The 19,992-nt window shown below is 42.4% G+C and overlaps 5 protein-coding genes across 7 annotated transcripts; 2 read left to right on the top strand and 3 right to left on the bottom strand.

The window, feature by feature from the left end:
- Positions 1-420: 420 nt before the first annotated feature.
- Positions 421-3,951, bottom strand: acaa2 (acetyl-CoA acyltransferase 2). Its single transcript, XM_053871009.1, has 11 exons — positions 3,923-3,951; positions 3,824-3,852; positions 3,315-3,481; positions 3,111-3,239; positions 2,534-2,650; positions 2,312-2,459; positions 1,825-2,000; positions 1,552-1,681; positions 1,368-1,438; positions 934-1,088; positions 421-856 (listed from the first exon to the last, which is right to left on the bottom strand). The coding sequence occupies exons 2-11, from the start codon at positions 3,837-3,839 to the stop codon at positions 775-777; spliced, it is 1,191 nt and encodes a 396-aa protein (XP_053726984.1). The 5' UTR covers positions 3,840-3,852; positions 3,923-3,951; the 3' UTR covers positions 421-774.
- A 218-nt stretch (positions 3,952-4,169) lies between these two features.
- On the top strand, positions 4,170-6,581 carry mrpl40 (mitochondrial ribosomal protein L40). Its single transcript, XM_053870503.1, has 5 exons — positions 4,170-4,334; positions 4,771-4,854; positions 4,944-5,099; positions 5,414-5,495; positions 5,589-6,581. Exons 1-5 carry the CDS (start codon positions 4,273-4,275, stop codon positions 5,814-5,816), a joined length of 612 nt encoding a protein of 203 aa, XP_053726478.1. The 5' UTR covers positions 4,170-4,272; the 3' UTR covers positions 5,817-6,581.
- On the bottom strand, positions 5,201-7,867 carry c7h22orf39 (chromosome 7 C22orf39 homolog). The gene is made up of 3 exons (XM_053870504.1): positions 7,801-7,867; positions 6,850-7,017; positions 5,201-6,703 (listed from the first exon to the last, which is right to left on the bottom strand). The coding sequence occupies exons 1-3, from the start codon at positions 7,828-7,830 to the stop codon at positions 6,569-6,571; spliced, it is 333 nt and encodes a 110-aa protein (XP_053726479.1). The 5' UTR covers positions 7,831-7,867; the 3' UTR covers positions 5,201-6,568.
- Positions 7,868-8,448: 581 nt separating this feature from the next.
- ufd1l (ubiquitin recognition factor in ER associated degradation 1) lies at positions 8,449-12,661 on the bottom strand. 2 transcript variants are annotated; one of them, XM_053870498.1, is made up of 12 exons: positions 12,494-12,661; positions 11,676-11,808; positions 10,538-10,570; positions 10,341-10,462; positions 10,118-10,248; positions 9,972-10,044; positions 9,819-9,887; positions 9,620-9,688; positions 9,492-9,542; positions 9,335-9,423; positions 9,154-9,238; positions 8,449-8,937 (listed from the first exon to the last, which is right to left on the bottom strand). In XM_053870498.1, the coding sequence occupies exons 1-12, from the start codon at positions 12,497-12,499 to the stop codon at positions 8,863-8,865; spliced, it is 936 nt and encodes a 311-aa protein (XP_053726473.1). In that variant the 5' UTR covers positions 12,500-12,661; the 3' UTR covers positions 8,449-8,862. The 2 variants fall into 2 exon arrangements, with proteins under 2 accessions (XP_053726473.1, XP_053726474.1); XM_053870499.1 differs by lacking the exon at positions 12,494-12,661 and adding an exon at positions 12,020-12,148 and having other exon boundaries at positions 8,450-8,937.
- A 234-nt stretch (positions 12,662-12,895) lies between these two features.
- Positions 12,896-19,990, top strand: vdac3 (voltage-dependent anion channel 3). Of its 2 annotated transcripts, XM_053870500.1 has the most exons (11): positions 12,896-13,275; positions 13,816-13,934; positions 15,799-15,879; positions 16,676-16,747; positions 16,818-16,867; positions 18,049-18,201; positions 18,288-18,340; positions 18,522-18,749; positions 18,941-19,091; positions 19,204-19,261; positions 19,335-19,990. In XM_053870500.1, exons 3-11 carry the CDS (start codon positions 15,801-15,803, stop codon positions 19,424-19,426), a joined length of 936 nt encoding a protein of 311 aa, XP_053726475.1. In that variant the 5' UTR covers positions 12,896-13,275; positions 13,816-13,934; positions 15,799-15,800; the 3' UTR covers positions 19,427-19,990. The 2 variants fall into 2 exon arrangements, with proteins under 2 accessions (XP_053726475.1, XP_053726477.1); XM_053870502.1 differs by lacking the exon at positions 15,799-15,879 and having other exon boundaries at positions 12,900-13,275.
- Positions 19,991-19,992: the final 2 nt, after the last annotated feature.

Here is a 19,992-nt window from a genome sequence, read left to right as displayed (position 1 = left end):
CATCTGGCCTTTGTGTTGGTAAAGCTCTCCATAAATCTCAGATAATTTGGGTCCAAAAAACTCAAGGAGTGGATTCCACACATGGTGAAAATCAGAAACTTTGTCTTTTCATTGGTAGATGGTCCATCACAAGCATGAGCCAGTGCTATATTGCTATTGTCTGAGTCTTGGAGAACACTTCTCCTGGCTGCAGAAGTCAGAATATTGGAGTGTCTTTGAATGTTTTTTTTAATTTGTGATGATGGTAAACAAAGAAACAGACAGTCTGGTATTGAGTCCAAGTGAACAGAAATCCCGGACATGAACACAAGTCCAAACAAAGTGAATGAAATCGCCTTCATCTTTGAGATGCACTTCACTAATTACAATAATGAAAGAATGACATTTGTTTTTCAGAAATGTTTATTGAGATGAGTTAAACATTGAAATATATTATTACAGGAGCGACTCAGAGGGCTGATAGTGGAGTGATTTCAACACATTAATAAGGCAAATAAGTCCCCTTTTGTCGCACCCCGTGCTCAACACATACCACATCTTAGTCGGTGCCTGTGTGATGGACAGGAGTCCGGCAGTACACCAGTGTGAGCATTCAACTGAGGTTTCCAACACAAGTCTCTGTCCAATGTAATGAGGCCCACCAAATCAGAGTTATGGCAGTAACAGTAATCGTTTCTCCTTTATCTAGAGACAACAACATATTCCCACTTAGTTATATAGGCTGATGTGACTATAGTCTACTTCCTTCCACCAGTGCATCTCACTCTTCTTCACTCAACACCTCTCCAAGACGATGGCAATTCCCTGACCACCGCCGATGCAAGCAGAGCCAACAGCATATTTTCCACCTCGTCGCCTGTCCATGACAAAACATGTGAGCACATCATGACCTACTATGATTGAAATCCCAATAAATGAAAACGCTAAGATTACCTGAGCTCATGAGCCAGGTGAGCTGTGATACGAGCTCCAGAGGCACCAAGAGGATGACCAAGGGCGATGGCGCCACCATTGACGTTACTTTTCTCTGGATCGAGTCCCAAGGCCTTGGCAACAGCCAGGTACTGAGGAGCAAAAGCCTCATTCACCTGAAAGAAAACCCTGTGGTTAAAATAATGAGCCATTTGGGGACCTTGCGTTCCAAACGGAATTGAACATTGAGTATTACTTGGCATTTTATTAATACAATAAGCTATGGCTACAGAAATGTGCAGTATTTGAACTAAAGGCATGATAATATTACATTTTAAGAGCGTCTACCACTGAAAGAAGACCACAGTGAATTCATCTAGAAAACAATGTTTCAGGTCACCTTCAATATTACACAGAAGAAAATATTATTCTTTACAATCAAACACAAAACTCACCTCCACCAGATCCATGTCAGCAAGTGTCAGACCAGCTTTCTTAAGTGCCTCAGTGACCGCTGGCACCGGACCTGATGCCATTCAATTGAGGTCAGTAATGGAGTCACAATATTATTATTATTATTATTATTATTATTATTATTATCATCATCATCATCATCATGAGCAGATGAGTTCCTCTCACCAATTCCCATGATGCTCGGGTCACAGCCTGAGACGTGATAGGCCACAATCCGAGCCAAAGGAGTGAGTTTGTGTTGACTGACAGCTTCCTCACTGGCTATCACCACAGCAGCAGCACCATCAGACACCCCCTAGATGCCAAGACCAGCATGTGGTTTAATAGTTCACATGAGCAATGTTAAATTGAGCATACCTATCTAAACATTTGCAAGACCTGTGGTGACTTTTAATCGTAGCTGACAGTGACATGATAGCTCATTAGAGGTGGACTCACGGAAGCATTAGCAGCGGTGACTGTTCCTCCTTTCTTGAACACTGGAGGGAGCTTGGCCATCTGCTCCATCGTGGTCTGAGGACGCGGGTGTTCATCCTGAGCCATGGACACTTTCCCCTTCTTAGCCTTCACATCAATAGGAGCGATTTCTGCGGTGAAGTGACCGGCCTCGTGGGCTGAGGATGAAGGACAAAATGCACTTAAGGGAAGAGTCACACCAGAAAAAAAAACATTTCAGGAAGAAGTCGCATACAAAAGTTTCTTGGGGAGGGACAAATGGATAGTGAGACTGACAGACAGATCAGTGCTGCGTCTTCAGCCCTGAGGAGTTTGCAGCGTTTTGTTCTGCTCAGTAAGCAGAAATATTCTTTCTGTCTGAACTCTCTCTCACAGATGACATGAGGGCTGTCATCCAGGAGACACCGATGCCTTTGTACAGTATGTCATCAGGTACTCTGGGGGAGGTTTAAAAGTCAACCTGCCTGACCTGCCTTCCACCTCTGCTGTGTCTGGTGCGCGTAGGAGTCACAGTCCTCTCGTGTTATCTGGTATTTCTCTGCCAGGTTCTCTGCCGTGATGCCCATGGGGATTTTAACATGGAGGTCAGTCAGCCCAGCCCACAGAGTGTCCTCAAGCTGTCAATCATAACAGTAAGAATTTGGATCTGTCTTAACCGTGTCCAGTGAATATCAACCGTTAAAAGTCCCACCTTGAGGTCGAATCCAAACTTGGTACCAAACCGAATGTTGCGGACGGCATAGGGTGCCTGACTCATGCTCTCTGAGCCGCCACACAAAACAACCTCTGACTCTTTCAAACAAATCTCCTGCAAACAAAATACATTTTAGAAACAGGAATTGTGGATTCATATTAAAGATTTCTTTCTGTGATACCGTCACCACAAGTCTTTTTCACATCTCACACAATCTGTCCACAGAGCCTGCCGATGATTAACAGGAAAGTACACACAGACTTGTTTTATGATCAAAGCTGTTATTAATGATTTATAATCTGCCCTGGAATTATGTCAAATGTTACCAGTTTCACAGTGTTTGAGTTAAACTTAACTTAAAACTTAAAACAATTATTCATAAATTATTATTAATTTATTCTATTTATAAAAGATATTACCTAAAATGAATGAAGTTTCTGTAAATGAATACTAAGCAATACAGTTCCCTCTCTCAGCATTTCAGTGGAAAATAAACGGTGCAAATATGCTATACTATTTCTTGTCCCTTTCAAATTCAAGTCTCTTTTTGTCACATTGTTGCACAAGATCTTACTTGAGCACCACTGATGATGGACTGGAAACCAGAACCACATAGTCTGTTGACAGTGAGAGCAGGCACTGGGACGGGAACGCCACACCTGAGTCCGACATGGCGTGCGATGTAAGGCGCGTCAGCCGAACTCTGGAGGAGAACAAGGCAAGAGACGACTTTAAAGACAACACACATCTGTAATATACTGAAGTTTGAATCGAATACCTGCATGACATTTCCAAAGATGACACTGTTAACTAGCTCTGGTGCAATGCCTCCAGCAGCCAGGGCAGCTCTGGCAGCATGTTCAGCCAAGTCTGTTGCACTGTGGTCCTTCAGTACACCGCCATAGGTACCAAATGGAGTGCGTTTAGCTGCAACAACGAATACACCTGAAAGACAAAAGCAATAATGAGGCCCAAAAAAAAATCGTTAATACAACTACAATTGCAAACATCTCATGGGAAGACAATAAAGGTACTAGTACTAAATTAATTTGACTATGACATAACACCTTGCAGTAACCTTTCACCTACTTTTCATTAAGACATATGCCATCAATCTTCAGAGAAATCTTAACCGATTTAATCAGTTTTCTATTTTTAATATTGCACTCACGCACAGGTCTTCTGCAAGTCAATTTTTCAATACGCACTATTCACTAGCAACACGTAACGACTGCAACAGATAAAGAGAGTGACGCGTGCTACATTATGTAAAGTGTACACACTTACCTCGCAGGAGTGCCATTGGGTCGAATAGACTGAAAATATGACAATAGAACAGGTCGCAATAAAGAACTTGAGTGAGTGAGTCAGCCACAAAGAACTCACATTGACTGGCGACGCAGACTACGACCTTTCGCCTGGATAATGCAACTATCTTTTTACTCAGAAAGTTAGATTCGTCTTTAAACCAGTCTAACTGGCCACTGCAAAAAAAAAGTTTGCTCCAGAAACAATTTTGTTTTCGTATTTTAATATCGAAATTAGTTTGATAAAAGAGAGAATAAATTACACAAAATGTCTACGTATATTATGAAGAATGCAAAAAGGTATCGAAAGTGCGCCGCTAGCACAACCTTAGCGTCATCTTTCCGCGTCCGCTTAGCCTCGAAAGTGACAGGACACATGAAGAGATGCGTAGTTAGAGTTAGTAGTTACAGGGATACCAAAGCACGAATATGTCTTTTGTTGTTTCCCGGTGTCTGTATGGGGATTTGTCCCGAAACATCGCTCCGTTATGGTAAGTGTTAAGGCGAAATATTAATGCTAGACGATGTTAGCCACCTTCCGCTAACTAAGGTTATTCTACTTGAAATACCAATGTGGTCGTCTGTATTGTTTCAACCGAATATTGGCTCTCAAATAGCATTGTTCATTCAATTATGAAAATGTTGAAGGAAAATGTCCTCTGCACTTCATTGCAACTGCCATACCTTAATTGTTACAGCTACAGTCTACTATCTTTAACGAGTAATAACCTTTAAGTCTTTCGCTGGTGCATTTTTGCTTAACCCACACACAAACGTCTTAGTTTGTAGGTGCTACTATTATTTAGATTATTTGGAATTTCCCCACTGTGGGGCCAATAAAGCACATCCAGTCTAAAAAAAAAAGATAGAACATATCAAACCAATTTAGTTCTTGCTATTTGCATTGTGCAATGACTCTTCTTTCAGTGTGATGTTTGCAGGAAGCCAGCGTACTCTCCAGAGTCCCTGGTTCTCTGCTGTGATGTCTATCAGGACATCAGCTCCTCTCAGGTATGATGAAAGAACAAGATGTAGCGTAAAAATTCACAAGGAACACCTCAAGTGTTCCATGTTTCTGAAACGTGTGAGTGTGTTCACAGTGCAGAGCCCAAGAAGAAGAAAAAAGTGGACCCCAGACGTGAGCAGCTCTTAAGAGAACGACTGAAGAAAAAGTTGAAGAGACTGGAGCGAGTCCCTCCAGAGCTTATTCCCATTGAGGACTTTGTTATTCCGACTAAATGTTTGGATGAAACCAGGTGACCAGCTGAACATTTTTGTCCGATTATAGAATTATTTCACATAAAACCACTCTTGTAAAGACTTGTATTATTGTACTTACTTACACTTAGGCTGATTTTGTTTACGTCAGAATAGTACATTGCCAGCAAGTAGAGGCATGCCAGGAAACCAGTGAAACATAAGGGCTCTTGTTGACTGCAGTGTACAGAACAGTAGGCGAAACCTTGAGCGAGGAAACAAGCTTTGACTTAAAGGGGAAGATCTGTAACTAAAAAATGAAATTTCCTTAATGTTCAGGCATTAATTTAAGTCTTTCTTTTGACTGTTTTAGACAGCGCTCTGCACCCCGGCTGTCATTTGAAGAAAGTGAACGGAGAGCTGTGCTACTGAAGAAGTGGTGTAAATACAAACAGGTGACCATGTTCTGACCAAGACAGCTGCGACTTAACATAACTATAGAATCGAACATCTACCCTCTAAATGACTGCTGTGTCTTTGTCCTGCAGGAGCAGCACATGGCTGAGATGAAGGCAGTTGAACTCGCTCTTGAAGCCCAGAGGGAGGCGCTAGAGGAGCTGAAAATTGAATCGGAGGAGCTCTATCTTGCTGCTCTGACACCTGACCTCAGTCTTTTCCCCCTGTCTCGGGATGGTCCTGTCTATACACCACCGAAAACGATTCACGAAGCTCCTGATGGGAAATATAACGACATCACTCGAGTCTACACGCAGTGACCGGCAACAAAATTTGAGAAGAGCGGCTTATCACCGTTACCATGAAAGACATTGTCCACAATATCAATTAAACTGTGTGAATCTGCTGAAAGTAATGTCACATCATTTTGTCAAAATATGAAATGATTGAAATGATGAAATTCTCCAATTAAAAAGGTGTTACCGATGGGATTAGTTTCTCTTTTTAAAAATATTAAACTTGCTGCTTCCAAAATGAGATGGATCATTGACAGACCAAAATCTGTGTCAGACTTCCTCAACTGGAAAGATACCAACTGAGATGGAGCTACCACATACAAGAAGACCTTTGGAATATAAGTTGCACCTGGAAGGTGGAAAGACACTCTTCACCACTTCTCCAGCGTACTGATTCGTGAGGCAGAGCCTCTTAGCTGCAGTCCATATAGTTCATGTCTCAATTTATTCTGAGAGTATCTCTGAAGCCCCAAATTCATTTGAGTGTCTCCACCATAATGCATAGCCTGACGACCCAAAACATGCAGGTATTGGTGTGGATTTTTGCTGTGTAAATATGAGCTCTGTCACATTCTCAACTCTTGTGGTTGTGTAATCAGTCTGGGAGTTGAAATAATATAACAGGCATTTTGATTCCCTAAACATTTTACTCATATATATATGAGACCACTAAAACAATGCATGATGACCTATGGGTCACAAACAGATGGTTCCAGAGAATAGTTTTGTTGAAGTTGTGCAATGAATATTAAATATGTTGGACAGTCATAGCAGGTTCATGAGTTATATGGCTTGTTGTTTTCATCAAGAGGAACGTTCCAGTCACTGGGTGGAGCTTTCCTTAATTCCCACACTGGAGAGAAGTTTGTCTGCTCAGCCACTCGGTTCTTCTCGCTGCTCTGTAATGCCTCCTGAAACACAAAATAAAATTCATGTTAAAACGTCCTGACAATCCTTTCCCAAATATTATTTATTAAATACAGTTGTAATGTACCCCGAAAACTGGCAGCAAATCACACCTTAACTTTTAGATTGTTTGTGTGATCACTAGAGATACCTTGGCGTTTGTGTCTGAATATTTCTCCCATGCTCTGCAGTTATTGTAGTCTTCTTTCCACTGGTGGCAGACAGGAGGGGTGCCAAACACGTAGTAGTGGTGAAAGCGATTTCGGAGGCTTTTGCAGTGTCTGAATTCACTCAAGTAGTTGTCACATGTCCGTGGCGGCTGCAGGGAAAACGAGGAAGGGTCATTTAGACCAATGACATCAGCCAAAAGAGGTGCTCTAAATCTAATTACAAAAATATGAATCTAATTTAACTAATTTCTTTCTATTTATTTAAATATCAAACAATCAATATTATTGAATCTATTTCACTAGGATAGTCAGGTTGGGTTTTTTTTTTCAAGCTTTTCATGTTATCAGACAGACTCAAAAGAGCTTCCTGAGTCAACTCAATAACAAACTTAATAACTAAATGGTCAAGTTGCATGTTAGTGTTGTAAACACTGAATCATAAAAATCAGATTTCAATCGGAGATCAGAAAATACAAGCCATGAGTGGAGGGAATCTACAAGACCATCCTGCCTAGCGCCAGATCTACCGGCGATGAAACTGCATCTACAAGTCTTATTTATTGGATGGCATCCCCGCTGTGGGAAGATATTCTAATAAAAAAAACCGGCCTGTAATCCGCATGTAGTCTTGTATTTTGCAACACAACAGTGATCACAGCGAAAAATGGCTTTGCTTTTACCTAAACCCCACTTCGATCAATCCTGATCTAGAGCAACAGTTACCGAAATATCCACTTGGGGCACAGATCTCAAGGTTCTAACGTGCATGTTCGGGGAAGGGTTAGCCAACACCAGCTAACTCTGCTGATAGCCACATGAGGACGCGATATTCCAGGATGATTGCACAAAACTCTTAAAACCAATATTTTGTCGAACATCGCGTCAAATTATAACAGTCGCCCTAGAGTAACAAATAGATGAGGTGCATTTACCCTCCACTGCCTGTCTCTGGAACGCTCCATGTTTACCACGGACTTCCGCTTTTGTCATGATCCATTTATCCTTCAAAATTAAAAGTAATTCAATGCAAAATATGAATCATCGAGCACATTCCACAATGCGAGCATTTAAATATTTCCAATCGCAAAAAAATAAAAATAAATAAATAAAAAACAGAGTCGGGTATTTTTTTTTCCAAAGTTAAGGTTTTACTTGCCGTCCGAGTATAAATTTAAAAAAATGTCATCACAATATAATGACATTGTTAATCTTATTCGAAAAGTCAACCACATTGTCCAGGTCATAATTTGTGCCAATTCAACCCCTAGACTCAGCGAATTATGTTTTTAAAACTCGTGAACATAACCATCCACTAGAGGGCGCTGTAATCATAGCTAGGTGTACCTGATTCAAACGGTTTAATCGGAGGGCCACCTCAGCCTCACCTCTGGCTTTGTTCACTCCTGGTTTCCCATCTAAGATGACCAGGTGGCACATATCATCAGATGGCAGAAACCACCATCGACTGGCTCTTTACAGAGATGTAGCTGTTCATTCCATCGCACTGGGGATCAGTCCAGTACAAGCTTTTCTCAGTGTGAAAAATCCTGCTTAGTATCTCAATTCACAACTGAAAGAAACACAACCAGTCAGTTATCGCAAAACTTTATTTGTATTTAAATTAACAACAAAAGAATAAACCTAGCAAATTACACAAACAACTTGAGGAGTTGTATTATTCAGGGACATAAAGAAATCTTGGAAAGATTGGGAGTTTGGATAGAAAGATTAATCTTAGAAGGTCATTCAAGTGGATTAGAAGCAAGAGAGCAAACCAACCAAACCCGATGCTTGACAGCTACACCACAGCGACTCCCTTGTAACTGTGGTCAGCATCATCTAGTACTCAGCTCCTGTGGAGCCACAGCGTAATATTCAAATACAATCTCACTTCCACAACCCTGCAGCAACTGGAGTTTGTGAATCAGCAGGACCACTCAAAGGCGGAGGATACATGTGGGGTGTGTTTGTTCTCAGGACACGGCTCCAGCACTTCAGGGCTTCCTGCCCTTCTTACGAAGTGATTGTCCCTGTCCAGAGAAGGCAATGAACCTTTTCATGGCGTCATCCTGTCAAACATTTAAAGTGAGATCATGAACAACTGAGTCAATCTGAAGATTTGGTTAATTCAGTGACACAAACTGCAGATTTAAAATCACCGTAGCAACGGAGGCTATATTACATCAGAACATTGTTTTCAAGTGTACAGAACATTTTACAAAAAGATTCTTTCACAGATGAGTAGTAGAATAGCAGTATGTTATTATTAATAGAGGTAGGCTTACATCGTCGGCCATCCTTCTGGTCTGCGGCCTTGAATTCCTGATGAACGTGATCCTGCCAACTTTGAATTCGTAGTTGGGAATTCCTCTGGAAGAACAAAAGTATATAAGCACGGCTCCTTATTTAAGGACTGAAAAGTGCACTTCATCAAGCGTAATATTCTGGTTGCATTAAGAATCTCACCTCCTGATGTCACTGGCATTCAAAGGAGCAGGACTGGGCTCGATCCCCTTTGTTTTGCCATCCAAGCGGTTCCCAGACCCAGTGAAAGCCTGATCAAGATACAGAGGCATTAGTGGTAGCTAAATCCAGTAGCGCTTCAGCAGAAGTCCCCACTCACTCTGAAGCCCAGGTCCATTTCAGCATAACTGTTGGGATCCGCTTCTTCTTCCTGATAGTGAGAAGGAGGTGTTCGATGAAAATGTTGACAGACTAAAAATGCACATAAAGCAAAACTTGGAATCCTACTGTTGATTCCTCCTGGTGTTGAGATCGACGCTCTGGCTCTTTGTAGCCCAAAGGAGCATCAAAATCCACCTGGGTACGAGTACACACAATACACATCAGTGGCAAAGAAGCATGTACATCAGACTGCAGTTGACAGCTGAGCATCATAAGAATGAAAGAATGATGAACTAGTCTACTGGGTGCTTTAGATTAGACGTACATTCATGTCACATTCAATGATGGACACAGCTTTATCTGGCTTTGTCTCCATAACCCGCAACTCATAGATCTGAAACAGCAGCACAGAGACAGGCATCAGTAACACACCAACAGATTAGACACATCTGAAAAGAGGCCAATCCAAAAATGTCACCTTTTCATTATAGTTGATGGCGATGACATCACCAGTTGTCAAGCAAGCAAAGTTCCTCAAAGCGTTCTCCAGGCTGTGAAGGTCAGACAATGACTTTAAAGCCAAACTACAGGTAGACACAAATAATATTTACTGCAGTTTCTTACACAGCTTTGGGATTTGTGATGTCCAGAAAATCTGGACTCTGCGGTTGGAACTTGGAGTAGGTGGCCACCATCAGGTTCACACTTTCAACCTGGACTAGACCACCTTCTTCCAGCAGCAGATTTTGCATCATCTGAGAACACCGAACAATAAAACACTTGTATGCGAGACATCAGAACACGACAGGTTTTTAACTGTTCACATTGTTTCATGGTGGTAACTCACCCAATGTGGCAGATAACAGATTCCTTCATCAGCAACAAACTCCAGGACACCGCAGTGTGTCATTCTGTCTGAGTTCTTGTTGGTCAGCTTGAACAACATTGGGTATGTGATGTTCAATCTGCCTGTGAGTCAAAAGGAAACATTAATTTACACACTGCCTCTGTGTGTAACAAGCAGTAATAGTAACAAACACTTACTTAGCTGGTCAAGAGCAGAGGGTGGCATAATTACTGAAATGGAAACACAGAACTGGTTACAGGTGACCAAACTAAAGGGAACATGCCATGGTGTCCAGTTGCTCCTTCTAACTGGCTCTAAGAGAAGGCAGCACATCACACCACTGTTTGTCTCTCTGCACTGGCTCTATGTCCACTTTATATTTGAGTTCAAGATTTTATTAATAACTTTTAAAGCCCTTCTTGCCCTCGCCCCCAAATACACTGTAGAAATGCTGACCACCTAAGAGCCAAACAGGACCCTGAAATCCTCAGGTGACAGAGCCTTTAATTGTCAGGCCTCCCTCCTTTCTACCAAAGGAGATCTGAAACAACATGTACCACCACCTTCAAATGTCTGCTAAAAACTCATTCAATAAGCTTGCATTTATGTAACATTTTCTCGCTGTTCACTCACTGTTTAGCCATCCACCTTCATGGTGGAGCAAGTGTAACATTCTTCCTTGTTCTGCCTGCAATATACTTTGTGAACAACTTTCTAAAAAGTGCTGTATAAACACGGTATTATTGAAATTAATTATTATTATTATTCACTATTGCCTAATTTACACAATTCATGCTTTATACATTAACATGAATATTCTACAAATACACACTGAGTAATATGCACCTAATTTTAAAATAAGAAACAAGAGCATGCTAAGGTCCTGACAATAATAAAATTGTTGAAATGCTAACACAAATTCAGCCCTAACACAATGCATTTGCCAGTGGGCATTAATTGGTTAATTATCGTTCATCTGTGAGTGGTTACCATCTTAACTTTCATTTTGGAAGCAGACTGACACTGTGGGACCAATAAAAGACATCTAAATCTAATCTGATCTAATCTAATATTCCATCGCCAGTAATGGGATGGAATGTGTTTTACTGCTTTTGAGTAATGTGGCCCAGAAGACCCCGAAAACATGACATTAATGACTATTTCTCATTTCCTCCCACAATCCTAAGGCAACCCACATTGTGGTCCAGATCATTTGTACACCAATTCTCCAATTTACTTCATCTCATACTGCCTCCTGGGGTGACATGTATTTACTCAAACGGTGGTCCCATACTTTTGAATGAAGACAAACAACAAGCAGTTAAAAATCCTTACTTTTGCCTCCTTTCTCGACATCGGACCGGTCATTCGGACCAGCCAGCATAGACACGGAGTAACATCGGTACTGAGTGGAGAAGCGGTTCTGAAATCCCCTGGGCATGGGAGGGTCGAAGACGTGGAAAGAAAACTATTGAAGAAAACCGAAATAAAGTCAGTACGTTGAATAATGAGCCGCAATTGTGTTGAGTTGACAAGGCTCGTCCTCGCTCTAACGTAGCCATGACAGTGCAGTTGTTGTTGTTAGCTGGAGCTAGCGCTGCTAGCCCCCGTACAGCTTGTTTTTGTTAGTCTGGCCAAGATTTCGTTAACACCGCATAGTGTAGAATAGGGCTACTCACCATGATAACCGTTTACTTCGACTGTCAAAAGATTTAAGGAGAATTCAAAAATATTAAGGACCGTTTCGGATATAGCGCACAAGCAGCCAACTCTGTTGTGCTTCCGTTTTTCCCGGAAATGCTAAAACTGACGAGAGGAAGTGGCATCAGTAATGCAAACGAAATAAAAAATACAAGTTCACCGAAACTATAACGTACGACTCGTAGTGAGAATTATTTGGTTATTTGCAATGTCAGGACATTGCTAACAATGTCAAAACAAAAGGTTAAAAACAAAATGTCTATGTCTTTATAATTCGTTTAAGTTTCAATTTTGGTTGACAGTGCTGCTTAATGTTTGTTAAGACCCATTTGTTTAGGGTGGTAAGGTTAAAGGTGAGAGGATGGGGATGGCATGGACGTCATTGAGGGAACTCCAAAAGTCCTAAGGATAGATGCAAGAATGTGTGTGTGTATGAACATTCAATTACTTACATCCATTCCCACGTCAAAACAGTCAGATTGACCTTAATATTAATATCTGGGTATTGCAGGTCACTGTTGTCACAGTGTGAGACATACTTTGCCCAAAGTAATGTTATCTGATAAAGACACGAATATTGTACTCTCCTAAGGACAGAGGCATGGGCTAGTGATTTTTATTTTTTATGATGATACATACTATTTATAGATTTTAATGTTTCTCCCATCATCTAGACTACAAGACTATTCTTACCCAAGCGTATAACTTTTATGTTCGTGGAACAAAGTCACAGTAGTTCTAGAGGGAAGTCATCAAGCACTTTCTAAGGCTTTGTTTCACTTCTTCTATAAGTGATTTGAATTACTTGTTATTGTGTATTATGAATACACTTGGTAAACCCTCAAAATTATGTGTTTAAACATAAAACCTATAGTGAATCTGTTCCTTTGCGTGAACTCCCTTGCTGCTCAAGTTGTGATGAGTGGGGTTAAAAATCGTATTTCTCAATACGCACATTGATTTTCGGGATATAGTCTTTCTGTCTCAGTCTGGTGCTCTGAAATGGGCCACTGATTTATCCAGAGTGCCCATGAAGGTCTCCATCTAGCTCGATCTAGCCTGAGGCAGAGATAAAACTCAAAAGAACCAAGCTCTTCGTTCACGCAATATACGCTGACTTTATTTGGAGGCTGCACCAACCTCATTAACCTGGAATCACACAGAGATGAGTGTTGTACCGTGTGGATATTCTTGAACAGAACTCTGGGATTCACTCGGCAGACAACCAATCGCGGTAGGCTATCTATGATACTTCTGGGAACTGGTGGGGGGGACACCCTCGGCAGGTTGATACGCCATCGTAGGGTACATACTGTACACACAGACAGTATAGAGTAACTGATTAACTTTTGTATGTTTTTGGACTTTATGGGGAAACCACAGTGCCAGGCAAACAAATGCAAGCACTATTCACCACCACAAATCTCTGCTGCCTACTTTCAAAATAACAATAATTACGAGAGAATATTCAAATAAACACAGGTTGTTACCTTCTTTACTAATTACAACAAATGACGTCTAATTTAAAATATTATATAGAAAAAACTGTTTTTCTGAAGAAATAAGTTTTAAACATGATAGAGAGTATATAAAGTACTGTATATAAATCCTTGTAAAATTGCGTTGCAAAATAATTGGGGGTGGGGGGAGGTCGAACGACTCAATACAGATAAAGAAAGAAAATGTACAATAGTGTCTGTTTTAAGATTCTGAAGAAACGCTACGTTTTACCTAGTTAATTATTAACCACGACCATTCTTCATTTACGCAACAGCCCCGCCCACGACGGTTGGAAGGGCGCATGCGCAGAGACTGTCTGCGCTCTCCTTCACTGATCCTCTACTGCTGCGAGTTGCGTAAAGAAAGTCAGCTCACTCCGCCGCGCAAATAAAGGTAAGAAACCACAACTCTTCCTTAACCGTGAGGTGAATCTCGTTTACAGCATGTATAAATACAATACAGTTAGATTAATGTCCAAGGTGGAAGTTGGCGGAGCTGCTTTTTAAAGCTAGTCCAGGCCTGGTCATAGTTGTTGACTGGAAGACATTCATGCAACATTCGCATTGCTTGGTTCTTTGTCGAAGGTGTAAACGTATATTGACTGTTCACTGCATGTTTTGACTCACCTTTATGATCAATTAAACCTGCTGCGGACGATGTCCAGATCCGTTATCTGCTGTCACTCCCACTTGAGACCCCTTCCTACCGCGTTGAGCAACTCTTTTGCCTTGATACAAATTATTACTTCTGAATATGACCTTGATTCTGTCAGTTGTATTAATGCACACTTAACTACGTGTTGGTCCCTCAACCAGAGCTGATTTATTGTTTGATTTTGTATCATTTGTTTGCTCAAATTTGTTAAGTTATACTCTAGATTACTACCAACCCATGGCTATGTACGCATTCTTAATGGTTTACTTGGACGTGCCAATATAGTGCTATGTTAATCTCATGTCCTGTTCTTTTTGTGACAGTACGGAGGAGGTTGAGCACAAGTATTTAGCCTTTAATCAGAGTAGTGGACATCGATTTAGGCCGGTGAAGGAGTGAGTGCAGGCAAGGCGGAACACGTTGAGACAGTTGATAGGGGTTTAGCTGGGACTAACTGTAACCCTAACCCTATCAGCAAAAACAAAAGAACAGTAGTGAGAGCTGCCATAATGTAAGTTTGAAGTGTAGCACTTCAAACTTACATAGTTGGAAACTACTAGGATGAGTTGTTTCCAAGTGCTTGTATATGTTAGCCTCATACTGAAAGCACTGTTGGATAGTGAGTGCAGAATAAACACTGATGCCGCTATAAATTGGCTGCATGTAATTTGACAGCACTTGGCCTTATCTCACACTGACACACAGACACTCCATTGTATGTCTTCTCAGTATGTTTAACTGATGTTTTTTTTGTCTGGAAAGGTGTGGTTGTTGTTGGGGAACATCGTGGTTTTGGATTTGATTGAAAGAAGCCAACTTGAGGGTTGTGGAAGAAATAACTTACAATTACTGCTGATTCAGTTAGTCAATCTAAAAGTTGACCCTGAGAAGTTAAAGACAACAAGTGAGATATTTGCTTCCCCATTCTTTCTGACAGTTAACCATATCAAGGTGCTGCCAGGATGTGTGAAGGGAGGGGGGAGGGCATGTTAACACTGTGCTTCAGCGCAGACAATCCAATCTATTTCATAAGGGCCGTTGCAGTCGGAACACTTTTAAAAAATCTCTTGTCACATGAGTGGCTGTATCAGGTTCGCCGGGGGCTAAATTTGGAGTGTTGAGACGGCTGGATGTAGGCTTGGGGTCAGAACTGAAGTGTGTATGGTGGAGAAGGTGACTCGGTGCAGCAGGGTTATGGTTGGTAACACACTAGTCTGCAGTGACATGATGGATGGAAGGTGACGGATGAGTGATCAAATGCTTAGCTAAGAGAAAGTGTCAGCGGGTTTTGAAGAGAACACTGAGTCTTTGTGTCACCATGTTTACATCCCTTGCTCAGACTTCTGTTATACTGATGTAGAAAGATCTGTTTTTATAATGTCAATGGTCGCTTTTGGCCAGTTTCACATGCTATATCGCACAGATGTTTATCCAGTCAATATGTTTTCCATCATGAAAATCTTGCCACGCTCCATGTAGCACATGCAGGTCTTGACTGATGGCTTAGAAGTTGGAGCCTCTGTTCTGTGTTGTCAAAACAGCCTAGCACCACCTGCCAAATATTCACGTGTCCCTCCTTCTTCCTCTGCTGCCGTCTGAGAAGACATGGCAGAGAGAAGACAAGGAACTGCACCTCAGCCGAGAGAGAGCAAAGGTTGTGGCTGTCATGCAGCCAGTGGACCTGGTGAGTGGTAGAGCAGTGTGACATCATCCAGGTCCTGAGGCCACGCTTTTGCTGAAACAACATATCATCTGTTGTCGCCTTAGTTTTGTGAAGCATCACCATTAAACCATGTCACTACAGTCATAACTACTACATAACCAGCTTGATTTGACATGTGTGTCGTTATTTTTCAAAGGTTTGAGGATAAATGAAACCAAAGCAGACTGTATAAAAAGGTGCCAAGGTCACAGCAACAGAGCGCTGCCATGAGACGTACATGCTCTGCTGCCAGATGAATGTGTGTTGCAGTGTTTTGCAGCACTCGCTGCTGCTGACCTACCAAACCTGCTGCAGCTTAGGTGTGAGGCAGCAGAGAGCTGTGACTCCTCTGACTGGGTCACTTCTGCTCCCAATTCATTTTGCATTTGTTATTAATTTGTTCTGATTCAAAGGTGATTTCAATATCTTTAGACCTGTACATCCATGCTGCCTGGATCTGTTGATGTAGATGTCAATAGTTCCGTCTGCAAATGTGACTTGAGTTGGGACATTCTCTGTATGTCCTCTATATGAAGGTGATTTTAATGTTACTGAGGTGGAGGTGATGCCCGTCTGTGACTTCCATCTTAGTTCTGTCACTGCTGCTGCTGCTACACTGTGTTGCTGTGTGTCCGCTTCATTTGACAACTGTGTCCTTCAGCTCCAGCCAAGCTCAGCATTGTCATCATCATTTGCCATTTGTGTTGCGTCCATCAGCATCAGCCCGCTTAGTTGTTTAAAGTCCTGTCCTGTTTGAGAATGGCTTCTGTCTGTGCAGGCACCATGGCTGTCCCTCCTTCATACTCGGATTTGGGGAAGTCTGCCAAAGACATCTTCAACAAGGGCTTTGGTGAGTCACTGCTTCCTGCTCTTGTAGCTTCCTCAGAGATGTTTCTAAATAGAGGTTCTGTTGTCTGAAGGTTATGGAATCCTGAAGCTGGATGTGAAGACCAAGTCCCAGAGCGGCGTTGTAAGTACCACTGTCCAGCGCCGATCTGACTACCAACATCCTTCTGCCACTCCTGTATTTACTTTGCTCCAGCAACCTCTGGTTGCCATAAAACGGTTTCCCTGGTGATGTTGTAATTAAGGTCTGCAAACAATGAATCACAGCAGCCGCAGTAATGTTTAAAACGACTAAAACGGCTTAATGTGGTGCTGCTCTCCATATTTTCCCTGTGACGCATGTACATGTGAGATTCCCTCTAACTTCCTGTCTCTTCTTCTTTTCTGCCTCTTCTGTGGATGCTGCTGTCAGATGGTAAGAGTGGTTTGTAGCCTGGTACTCTGAAGCGCGCGCTTCTAGTGTAGTGTGAATGAGGTCACACATTATGGCTGCACAATGACCCACGGGGACCAAATGATACCAGAACTGTAGCTACCTCTTTTTGAAGGAATATCAGACATTGAAAATGGCTCGTGATGGAAGCATGCTGTCAAAGAGAAAACTCTTCAGTGGGACCCAGAGAATGGAAGTAAATTCACTCATCTAATGAGAATTACATAACTTAAGCACATGTTTATCGGATACACAGGTTATACTCTTAGTTATCTCTCAAGCAACAGCAACAACAACAACAATGATGATGGCTGCTCACTACTATCAATATTGTTTACAGCGGAACCATCTTTTGAATTTGAGTCAGTCAAATTCATTCTCTCACACTCCCCTACCATATATGGAGGCGTTTTTCAATGTCCTGTGACTCCAAAACGTTGATAGAAATATTCAGTTGTTGCTCAGATTGAAGTTACAGATGCCTGCCATGTGTAAAGGTGCAACTCCTTCAGGCACCATATTTGCAGCTGGGCTTTTGTAAATCCTACGATGGTGCAGTTTTGGTGCCCAAAGAGTTGAGGAAGACAAACGAGAATTAATCCAGAGAAAAATATTCATTCAGTTTTTGTGAATTGCTACTACCCATACTGCATATTTTGTTTCATGTGATGACATTTTGGAAATGGATTGTGCAGCCCTAATGTTGATGTTGTGTAGAAGCTTCAGCAGCAGCTAAACGTCACTGTCACATGAGGCTCCGAACCTTCACCTCCCCACACTTGTATTCACAAGCAAAGACCCCTCCTGACTGTACTGTTGCAGCGAAGAGGAGAAGCAGCAGCAGTTGAACCCCTCTTGTCTTTGTCCTCCAGGAGTTTGCCACCTCGGGCACCAGCAACACCGACTCAGGGAAGTCTGGTGGTCACCTGGAGACCAAGTACAAGATGAAGGAGCTTGGCCTGAACTTCACCAACAAGTGGAACACTGACAACACCCTGACCACTGAGATCACAGTGGAGGACCAGGTGCAGTCGGAACTGTCCTCATAATCATCAATGCCTATCTGAAATGTTGGAGTTTCTGTTGCCTAAACGTTTCCTCTGGTCTGCAGCTGGCTCAGGGACTGAAGGTTGGCTTGGACACGTCGTTCGTTCCAAATACTGGGTAAGTGTGAGGAGCCGAGCTCTATGTGAAGTCGCACCGAAGCCTTGCTCGGGTCTGGATTCGCAGTCAGTCTGTCAGGGATTTGAAGGTTTAGAGAGGGAATCCTTGTTCTGTCGCAAGGTGAATGTTAAAGAGTTGGGCAGTGTAATTTGTGTGAACTTAAATCTGTGTGCGTCTGCAGGAAGAAGAGCGCCAAACTGAAGACGGCCTACAAGCGCGACTTCATCAACATGGGTTGCGACCTGGATTTCGACATGGCGGGTCCCACCGTGCACGCCACCGCCGTGCTGGGATACGAAGGCTGGCTAGCTGGATACCAGATCGCCTTCAACACAGCCAAGTCCCTTCTTACCCAGAACAACTTCGCTCTGGGATACAAAGCTGCTGACTTCCAGCTGCACACCAGCGTGTGAGTCTTGATGATTCCACAACACCTGCCTATCACTTTCTGGAAAGAGACCTGTAATTAATCCTGAGGCCACCACACCTTTCTTGCGTGCACTTCACTGTAACATCAGTGTCAAGCTCTTGAATTGAAACTGCCCTGTGAATGTCAAGACATTGACGGTTGTCGCTCATGTCTGGCTTCTCCTGTTTCAGTAATGATGGCACAGAGTTTGCTGGCTCCATTTACCAGAAAGTGAACAGCAAGATGGAGACGGCGGTCCAACTGGCCTGGACAGCCGGGAGCAACAACACCCGCTTTGGAGTGGGAGCCAAATACCAGCTGGACAAAGACTCATCTCTATCGGTGAGCCAGCTGTTCCTTATCCTAATCTATTAAGTTATAAGGAAAGCAAAAAGTCTTTGTCACAGCCTCGTGCACAGGGTTAAAGGACTTAGGGGGATGCTTCTCTTCACAGGCCAAAGTCAACAGCGCCTGTCTGGTCGGTGTTGGATACACACAAACCATGAGGCCAGGTCAGGATCCTCACCTGCTGCTTTCCTTGTGCTAGATCACACCAGATTACAATGTGGCTCCTTCTTTCTGCAGGGGTGAAGCTCACACTCTCAGCTCTGATCGACGGCAAGAACGTGAACGGCGGCGGGCACAAAGTTGGAATGGGATTCGAGCTGGAGGCGTAAAATTGTCGGAGGAAGAATGAGCCTGGAAGTGGCACACACTAATTCCACCCTGCTTCACATCTTCATTTTAGTTGACACACACCAACACACTCTCTCTGGCCTTAAACCTTGTGCCATGGACAATCTGTAGGATCCTCAGTACTGTATTTTGACAGGAATCGAGCCTCTGCAACTGTTTTCCAGGCATTTCTTTTGAGAAAACGGGAATTGTTGTCAATACACACACACATACACACACTCACAGCTCATACAAGTGCGCTGCTAACAGCATTTGTGTAGATGTGTGTGTGTGAGTATTCTTACAGACATGTTCAGCTCATTTCTCTTCTTGTCTAAAGAAGGTGTGTGCATTGTTTTTGCTTGTTGTTTTATTGCATGCCCGAAGGAATGGGGGTGTTTCCATGACATGGCGATGTGTTCTGATGCAATAAAGTCAAAGAGATGACAGTCTGTGACTGTGATAAGATTTTCTGTCTCTGCTCTTCATCTACCGTATGACTACATTTGTCTGTGCTTTCGCTCTTCAACAATTAGGACCTCAATGTGATTTTGAATAAAGGAATGCA

This window comes from Synchiropus splendidus, chromosome 7 (assembly GCF_027744825.2).
Source record: "Synchiropus splendidus isolate RoL2022-P1 chromosome 7, RoL_Sspl_1.0, whole genome shotgun sequence".
Taxonomy (NCBI): Eukaryota; Metazoa; Chordata; class Actinopteri; order Syngnathiformes; family Callionymidae; genus Synchiropus; species Synchiropus splendidus.
This window is presented reverse-complemented; position numbering and strand designations above follow the sequence as displayed.